Source organism: Lissotriton vulgaris, chromosome 8 (genome assembly GCF_964263255.1).
Source record: "Lissotriton vulgaris chromosome 8, aLisVul1.2, whole genome shotgun sequence".
Classification (NCBI taxonomy): Eukaryota; Metazoa; Chordata; class Amphibia; order Caudata; family Salamandridae; genus Lissotriton; species Lissotriton vulgaris.
In genome coordinates, this window is record NC_141696.1 from 1,497,311,551 (window position 1) to 1,497,325,572 (window position 14,022).

General features: G+C 47.2%; 1 protein-coding gene across 3 annotated transcripts in view; it reads left to right on the forward strand.

The window, feature by feature from the left end:
- The window catches only part of ATP6V1A (ATPase H+ transporting V1 subunit A), a 328,148-nt gene that overhangs the window by 169,985 nt on the left and 144,141 nt on the right, over nucleotides 1–14,022 (forward strand). For all 3 annotated transcript variants that reach the window (XM_086935581.1, XM_086935582.1, XM_086935583.1), the window contains exon 3: nucleotides 1,518–1,608. In XM_086935581.1, coding sequence (XP_086791707.1) covers nucleotides 1,527–1,608 — 82 coding nt within the window. In that variant the 5' untranslated portion in view covers nucleotides 1,518–1,526. The remainder of the gene's footprint in view (nucleotides 1–1,517; nucleotides 1,609–14,022) is intronic.

Here is a 14,022-nt window from a genome sequence, read left to right on the forward strand (position 1 = left end):
CCTGTGGAGAGTAACTCTTCCTCTACTTCTAATACCGATTAATAAGTGATTGCTGGATGGTGTTTCTGGGCCCTTTTCTTGCAAATGTTATCTCCTATGAATCATGGAATCCGGTTCCTTAATGAGAGGAAACCCCTTGGACCTTCTCCTTATACGTGAGATTCATCGTGTTCCTCACCTGTTTAATGTTGGCCCATTGGTGAGTTTACATATGTTAGGGAAGAGTAGTAGTAGTTTTTTTATGTGTTTTTTTTAAGAATACCCCCTTGTTTGATAGATTGCTCCTGCCTTATTGGTTTACTCTGTCCTGAAGAAGACCTGCCCTTGAGGATCCGACTGGCTCTTCCTCCTTCCACGCCTGGTCGAAACATCGAAAAAAATGTAAACTGCCTAGGTTGTTTAATTGTGCCACAGAGAGGGAATGATAGTTGAACACAGTGACATTGATGGGATATATATTTTGAGGGTATGAAATGATTTACATACAAACGCTGTTGAAATAAATGTTGTTGGTCTTTTCCTTTCTTTGCTACCTTTTATGCACAAGCACTTTCTCTTGAACACATTGTTATGGTTTCTGGAGCGACCATTGTATGTAAATAGTGGATGTTTAGCATTAATGTAAAATGAAATACATTTTTGTGATGATGTAATACTTATATGTTCTCTCCCTGTCATTTTGTATTCATTGAATTTTGATTCAGGATAGTCTAATTGATTTGTTCTATCCTTGGTGTTCGTTTGGACCATTGTTTTCTGTTTCGCGTTTTGTCTAACACCAAGTTCCTAGCCACTTTTCTTTTGTATTAATGTATAGTAGGGTTGATGAACAGTCGCACCCCCCTTGTCTCTTTTGTGTGAACTAGATGTTGCCAAGTGCGTGTGAGTTAAACATAGGAGACATCCTGTGACTACCTGTCCCAGAGTCATCATGAAAGCAACTTGATCTTCACCACCCATTCCCCTCTCTGCTTCCTCTACCGTGTGTACTCGATCACTTAAATGAATCGAAGGTTCATCGAATCCTCATACCGAGATAGAAAAAAAGAGGAATGAGGGTAAACAAAGGAGAGGGAGAGGAAGAGTATGTGCGTTGGTCTCTTCACATTTAAAAGACTTTTAATTGCTTATATGTAATCTCAACCCCATGATGGAAAGCAGACCCAGGTCAATGTGCATCTCTAATTGTCTCATTGAACTGATATCCTCATGTAAGTGGAACGCTAGAAGAGAGTGATGAGACCATAGTTTGATTCCATTGGTTTGCTGGGTTTTGTGGATCATAAGGTTGGAGCTAAATCAACATTAATTGGATTAGTGATCTCTCAACCACCATGAAAATGTAGTCTCGCCATGTCTACAATCTGCTGTCAAACAAGTTTGCAGAGTGAACTCATTCTTGCAGTGTGTAAAACCAGTATTGTACATCAGTCTTTCGGAAACCTCTATGATATCCTGGTAAAAACATTTAAAGTCCTAACCAGCTTCTCTATTCATATTCTGTCTTTGACATCTAGAAATCTAAAATGGACTTCTCCAAGCTGCCCAAAATGTTTGATGAGCACAGAGAAAGCAAGTTTGGATTTGTACACGGAGTCTCCGGTCCTGGTAGGTGGTGCCATTGGTTACATAAGGACACACTGATGCTTTTAATGTTCTATATGTGTTACCTTGTTTTTGTAATTATTCTCTGTGAGCTTTCTCTACTTACTTTTACCTCCGTTTTAACTTAACTAACCCATCTTTGTGTTCTGAGAAGCTGCTTTCGCAATGCCGGACCTTCTGAGATTAGTGAGTGGAGATGTTTTGTGTTCTGGTACATTATAATTGAGTTCTAAAGTTCTTGCCTTGAGCGTGAATTTGATGAACTCTTACGCCCACTTTACACTACAGGGTAGTGGGGAGTATGAATAGAAAACTATCAGAACAAAAAAATCACAGACACTATCAAATATGATCCATTGCTGTGACTCGTATTTACCACATTTTCGAAGAATGAGTCAAACTTATATGTCAATATATTGATTCGGACATTATCACAGAACATAGTTAATATGAAAACATCATATATAAATCCAGCAATATTATTTTAATTTAAATATAATGTTTAGCCTAGGCGCTCTGTCAATTGTGTGTAGGCATAAACGTATCAAGTCTATCCTGCAATTATCTCAATAATGTAGATGCCAACAATTCCTATGGTAATATTTCAAAAACTGTATGCACCCTTTGATTAATTACTTTTGATGCAGCTGTCATGATGGTAGTCCAAATGATGTGCGCTTATGACCATACAGGTGTTGCTGATATTTGTGGATGACGTTTTTATACTTTATCAATTGTACTAATTTTTTCCTCCTAAATGTAAGGAAATGTTTTTTTTTGTATAGTTACCCCCATGTTTTTCAGTGAATGCTGCTGCTTTTACGACTCTGAAAGTGCACTGAGGCCTGCTAACCAGACCTCCTTGACAGTGCCCTGACCCTAAAAGTGTATGTTGAATTGGCTATACCCAATTGAATTTTTTTTACTTAACTGTAAGTCCCTAGTAAATGCTACCCAGGCCATTTGAGTTAGAAGGCTTGCACCACTGAGTGTCCAATCCTGGAGGTCCCCCAAATAAAACAAGTCCCCCAGTCTGCCACAGACTGGCCGAGGAGTTGTGCACTGTTAGCCCAACTTTGCCATTGAAAGCAATGACAAAGCCACCATTCCCCTGGACATGTGTGTAAGCCACTCCTCTGGCCGGCCTACAGAGCCCTAAAGACAGGGCGCAACACATGACACAGGCAAGAAACGTACTGTACATGTCCTAAAAGTAGATCACGCGAAACAACTGTTTTTACTGTTGAAATACTTGGTTGCCCAATTGGCGAGTAAAGAGTTGCACACTGACCGCCCTCAGCTGGACTAACTCTTGAATGGCACAACCAAAGTGGGCACTTCAAGGCGTCAAACAACTCATTAAATTAAGCCCGACTTGTATCTCAAGTCGAAATTAGCGTTACTTGTTGCAGTGTGCAGCTTAGCACAGCTGCCACTTTGTTGCCTTTGAAACTCATGTGCCTTCCTAGGCACACATGGAGCGTGCTCGATGAGACCGCTTTCTGCCCTCCTGGAGAGATGTGCTAACTATTCTCAGGAAAGAGAACAATGAGGAATTGCGAGCCAGGGAGGTGCTATCTCCTTTCTGCAGGAAGCTACTTGGGTGTTGCCCCCAAAAAGCTGGCTTCAAAGATAAACCTAGCTTTGAAGGGCAGATGTACAGCATCACGGGGAGGGCTACCCTATTGTGAGGTAGACAGGCTGGCACAGGAGGCAGAGAGGGGAAACTAGTTGCCAAACCAGTTCCCCCAGGGATGTGTACCCCTGAGATAGTCACACCCCAGTGTAGTGAGGTCTCTACACCAGGAGAGGGGTCTCGCCATCTTGGAAGTGGGCAGAATAGTGCATCCTTTGATAGCCAGATGCCACTCTCCACAGGAAGTGGTCACCAGGTGGGAGGGAACCTAGGAGCCCATTGTCTACAAACCGCATCCTGTCCTGAGGGTACTGTCCGACCATAAAGAGGACACAACTGGCACCTAGACCTCAGATTTCGACCGACTTGGAAGAAGGAACCTGCTGCACCGAGGAACCCGCGAAGACAGGCTGCACTGATGCGGCACCTGGCGGCTTGTGAAGAGCGGGACTGTGCCTGCCATGTCCGGCTCAGGGAGTAGCTGTCTCCAGAGCGCAGTCAAGTGTAGAGAATTCCAAGGGCCAAATGACTGGCCTCTTGTTCGCAGCAAAGGGACAGAACCACTGAAGAAGCAAGTTGAGAACCCAAAGTCTTCAATCCACTACCACACCATTGCCATGCCTCACCAAGCACCAAGCCCCTATACAGAGCTGCACACAAGTTTTCTGATCCCAGAAGATCTGTTGTAGAGTTGCTGGGACCATCAGAAGGGAAATTTTAAACCTAGGAAGGATTTGCCTCTGACCACAACATCGGGGGACTGGTAATCCATTTGAAATTGGACTTCGGCTAGATCGGAGATTGCTTCGTGGCATGATGAGCCTGCAACCCGGAGCACCTCACCATCTTCATGGACTGAGAAATCCCTGCAGGAGGATCCCCATCGACCGCATCGCATCCACAGCATCCTTTGAGCATCTTCAGCACCTTCATCCCTTGCATCAGGACCACTCCATAGGAATCCATTGCAATGCAGCTAAAGTGCCTGGAACTGCTGAATGACTACTTCTGTGAAGGTAACTGTTCTTGAGGACCTTGCTAGTCCCCCTGACTGACTCCCTGCCAAAGTTGGTCACCCCAAGTACTTGTAACCAACCGCATCAACACATACCTAAGTTTTCTTTTCACACGTTTCCAAGTGTCCACTTTGTTGACTTTTCCAAAGCTTGTTCACAGTTGTGTGAAATTGCATTGATTTATTATTGCTTGTAAAATCTATATCTCCAGGCCCCTGCGGTTGATCTTTTTCATTCTAGGGTCTAAAATCTTTAAAAAATTCATTCTCTTTTTATAAATGGGTGTTCGAAATCTTAAGGGTTCTGTTGATTTCTTCTTCAGTTGTTTTGGTGCTGTTTAAATGCTTAACACTTGTTCCTCTGTGTAAGCCTTGCTGCTCAGTGTCACAGCTACCCACGATTGAGCAGAGGGTTTGACAGGTGAAACCCAAGGATCCTAAAGGTGTTGGTAAGTGTATTACATGGTGAGGTTGCAGAGCCATACCTTTTAATATACCCCATTCCCTCACACTATATGAGCAGCCATTTTTTAGGCAAGGCCTAGCAGACCCTAATCGGAACGAATACGAAAGCAAACATAACAGAAATTAGATATAGAAAATAAGCCCTTCTGTTTATCGCCCACCTTTCTAATGACCCGTGTTAGGTCTTACCTAGCAAAAGCTTCATTCAAAGCCATTTTACTAATCATCTGCATTCTATGCCACAATATAATTCTACTACAGACATAAAATGCATGCAATTTTACTCTTCATTTCTACGCAATCACAAACCTATGTTAATTTAATTCACATTTAATTAATAAATTAGAATTTTGCAAATAGCAGTTTGTTTCCCACGTGTAGTGTCTAAATAAAAGGTGCATTTGTTGATTAGTTTATATGCTACCCACAGTTAATATTAATAAAGTTATGAGGTCATTGACTGCGAAGGGGGTACAAAAAATGTTTGTATTTCTCCTGCTCCATCAATTCCCGGAGGCATCTATTTGGCCAACTTACCTGATGGACTGCGTTTGCAGCATTGAGGATAGGGTGATCGGTGGCTGGCACCTGTTGACTGCTGCCAAGACTGAAGTCCTGTTTTTGTCTGAGAATGAGTGACTAATATGCAATTCTCCATGAATGGTGTTCCGATTTGTTTTTGAAAAGTGAATTATTCTTTCTGACAAATTTTAGTGGTTCTATTAAAATCCCCAAACTCTGTATTTTGGTAGATTTTAATACTATCAAAACGGCTTTTAATAATTATCTCTGCAAAATATAATCCTTTACCTAGCATTACAGGCTAGAATTAATGTTTTAGTGATATCTCACTTAAATTACTGCAAAGTGATCTGTCCACGGACCTCTAAAATTGAACTCAGTCTACTCCTTGTGGCCTAACATGCTGCGATAGAACTGTTTCTTGCAAGAATAAACAAAGGCATGGACAGTAAACCTGGCATAGGCTCCATGTCTGTTCGTGTTGACAATGCTTGCTTTCCAATATGTTTGTAAATTTTTATTACAGAAACATTAAAAAGTTCTGTGCGTGTGTGCACAGGCAGACGTCAGAATTTTTTTTTGTATAACAGTTCCACAAAAACATTCAAAGATGGCTGTCAGTCCATGCGTCTGCAAGGGCCTCCGGCCCAGCTCTCCCGGGCAGCTGCACTGCTCTGCTTGCTACCCGTTTTTCGGAGTGCTGTTTCATTCTTTTGCTTTGTTTTTCACTGCTTTCTCCATGAAGCAGCTAGCAACTCAAGCGCCTTGAGACCCTCACATGTGATTTGCAGCGCTTTATAAATCCTGATTGATTGATTGAGGGCGACCATCATGGAACTGTTGCAGCCGCACGCAGTGCTCAAGCAGTGGCGAGGGCCCAGTAGTAGTGTCTGCAAAGTTGCCAGACCCTTACAAAATAAAAAAACTGTTAGAAAACGCACTCAATGGTTAACAAGTCCCTTCCACTGAAGGGATGACTTTCTGTTTGGGTGATGACATTATGCCTCATCGTAATTCTGTCGCTCACACTATGGAACCAGTAGCTGACGTGGGTAGACCCCACTGCCCACACTGTTCACTGTGCTGGGCAGAGACCAATGAGAAAGATGCTCCAGCCAGTAGATAAAGAGGATGCCTTGAGAGATCCTGTACTTTTTTTTTATCTCTCTCAGTTAAAAAGTGAGTTATGGTTCTGGCTCAAACGCCTAAAGCCCTATGAAATTCAGCATTTATCGTTCTGCAACCACCCAACTCACGGTTTTACGCTAGAATCATAACTCTGATATTTTTGACTGTTTTTTCTTTCGGTGGTTAGGTTTTCTTTTCAATTGTGTAGTTAATTTCAAACTTCCGTCTTTCAGGGTCGGCCAACGTTCTACTTTCTGCCATCCAAGCGAAGCAAATTGCTCCTAGTGTTTGGCTTTGCTTGTGCTTTTTTTAATACACCCTTAAACATGTGAGTCTATCACAAAATAGCAGTCAATTCCAACTCCTAAAATAACCCCACTTGAGTCTGCGCTTTGTTTTTGGGGCTTTTTTATTGGAATGGTTTTATATTTTCCATGTATTAGGATGCTCCTGGCCACTTCCCTGAGGCCGGTCACATTTGGGGATTGCCCCACTAAGGCAGTTGAATTTTATCCCCATGTGCGAAATTCTAGAGTCTGAGTCAGTTTGCACATTTCGAGATGGGAGTGGGATTCTGCCCTATTCCAGTCACTCGTATTTTGTATAAAAAAATCTAAAATCAAAGTGTGATTGACTGAATTAGTTTAGCCCTTACAAGCTTTCTCTGGAACTTTTAAAAACATTTATATCTAAATCTACTGATCAGATTTACACCAAAATTAAAAAGCAAGGTGCGGAGTAAAGTTCTTTTATCTTGCCACGTTTGTTGTAAATCCATTAAGACATTGGGGTTGCAGATGTGAGCAAAATGTCCTATCGGAGTTAAAATGGGAAATCAAAGTGTACTAGCAATCACCCTAAAAGGCCTGCTGACTTTAATAAATGCATATCACAATAATCCAGTCAGACTTACTATCTTTGGCGCAACGTTTCATAATAAACAGATCATACTGATGGCATCTGCCATAAGCTTTAGCAATGAAACAGTTAAGCCTCTAGCGTTCATAATTGTCTTGTCACCATAAACATCTGTCACCTCTTGTATTGCACATAAGCTGGCAACCATAAGCGTTACAGTCATAAAATTATAAATAAACACAACATGACAGTTGGTAAAACAGTATGCAACCCTTGAAAATGGCCTAACAAGTATTACCACTTTGCAAATCTTCAACTCCAAATGTTTGTCAGACGGTGTAACCAATACTGCAGTAATCTGTGAGACTACATGTAATGCAATACCTGTGCGTACACTTTAACCCCTTAGCTGCTAGGCCTTTTCCCCGCCTCTGCTAAGCCTTTTTTTGGTCTATTTGGGGTAGTTTGCGCTGAGATCCCTGTAACTTTTTGACCACATAAGGTATCCACGCCAAATTTACGTCCTTTTCTTCCAACATCATGGGGATTTTAAAGGTACCCAGGGTTTGTTGATTCCCCTGGAGGGTTGTGGTGATATGTAGGACTTGTAGGTTCACCAAGAACCCTAGGAACCCAGAGCCAATAACTGAGCAGCATCTTGCAATGGTTTCTAATTGTGTACCGGGTATATAGCAATTAATTTGGGAAAAATCGGTATGAAAGACACCTATGTATTTATGAAATGGGAACAAAATATAGAGTTTAGAAACAGTAGCTATTTGCACATCTCCGTAATTGTGGGTACCCATACTAACGTGAATTAAAGGGCATTTTTCAAAGTGACTTCTTTTTCACACATTGTCTTACATTTAAAAGGCAGAAATACATAGACGGTCAATAGGTAATAACAGTTGCTCTACAATTATGTGTTCCCCTAAGTCTCCTGATAAAAATGGTACCTCACTTGTGTGGGTAGGCCTAGTGCCCGCAACAGGAAACGGCCCAAAACGCAACGTGGACATCTGGGTCCGCTCTACGCTTCCCAGAGTTCTGCCGAGCGACGCTCACCCAACTCAAAGAATTTTGCAATGCCGTGATTGCTATCTTTGGGCCACTGTCTCCCTCTGGCGCTCTTTCAGACCTCTTGGAGCAGAGAGGTGACCCTGCTGGGGTACCACCAGCGGGTTTGCCCCTGACACCATTCGGGTCCTCTGTATCCACCCCCAGATGTAGACTGATGCCGTCACAGTGACTTCTTCCAGCCCGGCTCTTTCGTTCTGGAGCTGTGCCCAGTACTGCCGACGTCGCTTGACAATGAACCCATTGTTTTTTTTTTTTTTTAATTTTTGAAAACCTTTATTGTGCTCAATAAACAGTACACATACGGGCCTACAACCATCCGGCCGGCCACGACACATCATGTAGCACTAGTGCACGCAATACGGCGCCAGGGAAAGGCGGCATAGCAACAGTTACGATGAATTGACAATATGTAAGGCGCCATACTTCCCAGGCACAGGAGCAATGTAGGTTAAATTTAAGATTTTTTTTGCGCAAATAGTAAGAACAGGTCAAAGTGTTCCGTACAGTGACTACGAAGAGAAAGAAGCAAGGTCCATGTAGGTGGGACTTGACAAGAAACATCAGTGTCTGGCGAAGCGCTTCACAACATGCAAGTCCCGACCAGAGGATGGCCACAAAATAGACAATCACCAGAAAGCTGCCTAAACAACCCATCTGCATATACACCACCACCCATCCCCCAGTGCACCTAGCACGGGCCCAAAAGAAAGGAGAAAAATCATAATAGAACAGAGAAAGGCACCATAGAAATAAAACTCCGAACTAAAAGTAACCCCCACCCTACACACATGCAGAGGCTATGGCCTGCCCCCCCCCCTAGCAGAGTGTCTGTCGCCCCATAAACCCGAAATATAGCGAGTATAGAGAAAAGAAGAGAAGAAGGAGAGAAAGCAGTAGGGGAAGCGAAAAAGAACAAGGTATAATCCTTTGAATACAGCGAGAATAAGGAAGAGAAAGAAAGGAAAAGAGAAAAAGAACAAAGGAGACAAAACGTGCCATATGGTATAGAGAGGGAGAGAAGGACACCCTAATCTTCAACTCTCAAAGGCAAGAAAGAAGGGAGGGAGGAGGCTCAATTCCAGGCAACCCGGTCCCCGCCAGTCTTACGACATTCGCGCCCCCAAAGTCAGGATAAACGGCAAGAATTAAAGCAATATAGGAGCGAAGCCTTATTCAACAGCGAACACGCAGACTGGACACAGAATACAGTCACAATTCCCTACCCACCCGCCCAGCAGCCAATATCAGGAAAAACAACCTAGCCCTGTCCTGAACGCGGATAGTCCCACAGTCGCGCTGCCCAAGAGAGGTCCGCCCACCACATAACAAAAGAGCAAAATGGCGAGAGGGCAGAGGACAGCAAAGCGGAGGCACAAAATGGCCACGATGAGTCAGCAGGAAGTCCGTCAATTGCAGCAGAATGTTCCTTAAGCACACCAGGCGTACACAGCGTTGTAGTCAGGATAGGCAAAAAGCGCAGCGCAAGAAGAGAAGGCAACCAGGACGATGCAAACGGGTCTCGGGGCATCCACAGTAGAGAGTCTGGCCACAATGTTGCGCACCTCTCCTGGAGGAGAAACAAAGTATTCCGAGGGTGGCCGTCAGGCTGGTGATCCTGGGCGCCCATAAGATAGTCAGGGAGCTCAGACGTACAGCTTACCGGAGAGATCATCGGCGCCTCACTCGTTGCAGGCAATGGCAGGCGGTCGCCGCGCAGTTCAGGGCCATCGGTGCCCCAGCCCAACGTTGATGTCATTCGGTCCAGCTTGTCGCCCAGTTCCCAGTTGCAATGTCGCACTTCCAAGCGGAGGTCACGCAGGGCTGAGAGAACTGCGCCAAGAGAAATCACAGGCTGTGGACCTCTGGTCTCGTGCCCCCGAGGGATCTCCAGAGGCATTGGTGCTCCTATCCTCAGGGCGGCACTGGACTCCGGCGTGGAGGGGCTTAGGTCCCCACAAAACATGGCGGCACCCCCAGCCAACTCGATCAGGGTCCACCCCGGGCACCAGTTGCAGGATAGCGCCAGCGCACCCCTTCGTTTCCACTGACCGAGGAGGACGCTCCGTGCCCCAAAGCAATGCGGGTCAGTTACACTCCACTCGGCAATCTCGGGTAGCGAGGCATGTGGTCCGCAAACAAAGTGCAATTCAAGATGTCCGTCCCCTCCTCGTTCCAGGCGCCACAAACAAAGGCTCCGCTACAGTGGAGGTCCGCAGCTCCGTGAACACTGTCTCCTCTCCGCCCGCGTCGCATCATCCCTGGTGACTAGGCTCAAGTCGCGCCTCGCAGGGCCAGTGCCGGCACACTACCATATGCGCCAGCGGAGCATTCCGGCCGGCATCAGGGTCAGGAGGCACGGAAGGAGGAGCCCACTGAAGCGAGGTCCAGGGCCGGGAGTCAGGGGGCAGATTTCTCCGGCTACCGGGCAGGTCCGGGGCTCGGGAGACCACCGTCGTGATCAGCGTCGTCTCGCACACACGCTGCCGTCGAAATCGTCAGGATTATGAGCAGGATGTAGGCACGGCAGAAACGGACTGGCGGAGCCGGGAGCCTACAGGTCCGCTCCGGTCGCCATCTTGGCTCCTCCCTCAATGAACCCATTGTTATTCCCGACTCTGAACCGATGACCCATGAGAAGTCGATGCTTGCATCGGCCAGGCTCTACATGCCCCTGGACTAACCGCCCCTCGATCAACTTTACATCACTGACGGGTAGATGAGCAGGGGGACCTTGGTCCCCTAGAGGAGGACCTCGAGCCAACAGAAAACTGGTATGAGGTAATGGGTGACGCCAGTGGTCTGGACACCTCACCACTTTGGCATGTTTTCCCTTCCAGGCCTTGTGTCAGAGGGAGGGGCGTCCTTCACCACCGTGATACACAAGGTGACAGAGGTCCTCGACCTTCAGCTGCCTGCAGTCGAGGTTAAGGCCAACATCTTGCCGGATGTGCTTTCCATGGGGCCATTTTAGCTTAACCTCTGGTTCGAGGCATGTGGGCTGCTGAATTCATATCTGTGCATAGATCGCCGCCTAGTGTTGGGTCCGGATGATTGCACATTGTTGTCCTGGAAGAGTCTTCGAAGTATCACGAGATAGGTGGCTCCTCCCCTGGACTACAGTGTGCATGGGCATCGCCTCCATCCCCAGATTGTTTTTTTCCGCCATTGGGTTCGGATGTGTTTCGGTTCCCTCTGTCGGAATTGATAGTTGTTTAACTTTCCTAACTTGAGACCAAAAGGTCTTTAGGACTTGCGTCGGTATTGTCCATCGTTCGGGTTTGTTTCTTCATCAGCTCCGAACTCTTGCTGCCCCTCCGCGTGCTGTCGGCGCGGACGGGCCTACACGACGCTCCAGACTACTTAACATGGAACGAACTCCGTTTAAAAGGTGCCCGGTGTGCACCTCAAAGTATTCACACCTCGACGTGCACCCAGTGTGCAACAAATGTTTGTCGCCGGACCATGATGAGGCCAGGTGTATGGCCTGCTCCAAGTTCCGGTGTAAAAAGACTCTCAAGCTTCGTCGGGCCGCTAGACTCCAGGCCCAGTTATCGGCGCCCCCGCCAGACAACATCTTTGAGGAAGACGTTGGTGACGACACCTTCTTTCAAGTTTCGGACTCCAGCCCAGCGTCAGAGGATGAAAACTACGACGCGGGGGACGAGGAGTTTGATGAAGTCGTCGGAGAGGTAGGGGACGACGACGGGGCCATTGCCACCGTGGGGGATAGCTCAGAGGAGGAGCACCCTCAGACTGACTCCGGGGTCAATCCCCATGATACGGCCCAGGTCGAGGGATCGCCTTCGGGCCTTACCCAAGACCTCAATACTCGTCCCACGGCCCCGCCTACGGGCCCGGCCACGGACATTGGTAATGCGCCACTCCCGGTGAAGAAACCGAAAGTGAAACCATCGGAGTCCACACCAACGGTATCGAAACTGAAAGTGAAAGTCGCACTGGTGGGACAAAAGGCTCCAGAGGCCTCAGCGCCTAAAAAGCCTAAGATGGCCGCCGACATCAAGAGCCACGCCAAGATGGCCGACCCTAAGACCCCGGCGCCGAAGGCGAAGACGACCGACGCGGCCGCGTCGGCGCCGAAGATGGTCGAGGTCGACGACCCGAAAAGACCCTCGAAGAAGCGTCAAGACGACCCCAAAGCTCTGGCTGCGCCGATTCCGGTCGTCAAGGGCAAGGGTGGTGATGTGTCGGCTCCGAAGACCGTGCCTTTGATCGCCGAACCGACTCGGGGGACTCGCTCGAGCCGGTCCAGCCCTCCCCGTCCTTAACAAAGAAGGTCACGGAGTCCCTTCAACGTATTCGAAAGGACGCAGTGGGCCCCGAACCGAAGAATGTGGTGCCGAAGCCTGCACAGAAGCCGGCAAAGGCGCAGGCGCCGATCCACTTCACGCTGCCGCCGAAGACCACACCGAAGGCTTTCGCTCCAAGGCATGGGGCCGGGGTGCCCTTGAAGCTGGCGTCGACGCCCAAAGCGTCATTGGTGGTATCAAAGCCTCGGCTACAGCCACTCGCAGACGAGGAGCGTCGAGAGGTTGTCATCGACGCCGACACAGGCAAACTCTCTCTCCTTAAGAGGAAAATCACCACGGAGCCGGTGTTGGAACATTTTCGTATTCCACTCAAAAGGAAGTTGGACTCTGCGGGTACTTCTGCCCCTATGGAGCCTGCATCTCCACAAAATCTAGAACTCTCACCGACTCCTAACACTGGGGAAGGTGACGGAGATGAGGAGGACGAGTACAATTATCCAGCGTACTCGGATTCGGAGGAGGTCAATGAACCTTGGTCTGCTGGAGGCGACCCTGTGGACCCTCAGTCAGGTCACGAACCGCAGCTTTTTGCAGCAAAAACTTCTCCAACAGAGGACTCTGCAGCCTTCAACGCTCTAATTGAGAGGGCTGCGGCAAATCATGATGTCGAACTCCATGCGGACCCTGTGGATGTCGATTTTCTGTTTGACACTTTCTCAGTGGCTGAAAAGTCGGTCAAAACATTGCCTATGCTCAAGGGAGTGCTGAAGCACTGCTCAAGGGAGTGCTGAAGCACGCGCCAGAGGTTTTCAAGGAGCCCACTCGGGCGCGAGTCATCAATCCTCGTATTGACAAGAAATACAAGGCAGCGCCACCTGATCCAACGTACATCAAGGGACACTTGCCACTGGATTCGTTGGTGGTATCCAACGCAAGCGGGCGAACTCGCAGACCACGGGTGATGCTCCTCCCCCAGACAAAGAATCGAAGATCTTTGAAGCCTCAGGCAAACGTATTGCTGCGCAGGCAGCTAATATTTGGCGCATTTCAAACACGCAGGCCCTACTTGCACGCTACGATAGGGCGCACTATGACACCCTAGAAACACTTCTGCAACACTTACCTGATCAGTACAAAGAGGCAGCTGAAATGTTGATTCAGGAAGGGAAGCTCATCACCAATGCTTCCATTAAGTGTGCATTGGACGTGGCTGATACCGCCTCCAGGGCTATAAACACTAGCGTGTTACTGCGTAGGCATGCATGGCTTAGAATATCAGGCTTCAAACCAGACATACAGACAACCATCTTAAATCAAACAGTTAATCCAGACCACCTGTTTGGCCCTGAAGTGGATGCAACCCTTGAAAAAATGAAAAAAGACACGGACACTGCTAAGTCTATGGGAGCCCTCCAGTCCCAGCAGTTTAGGGGTGGTTCTTT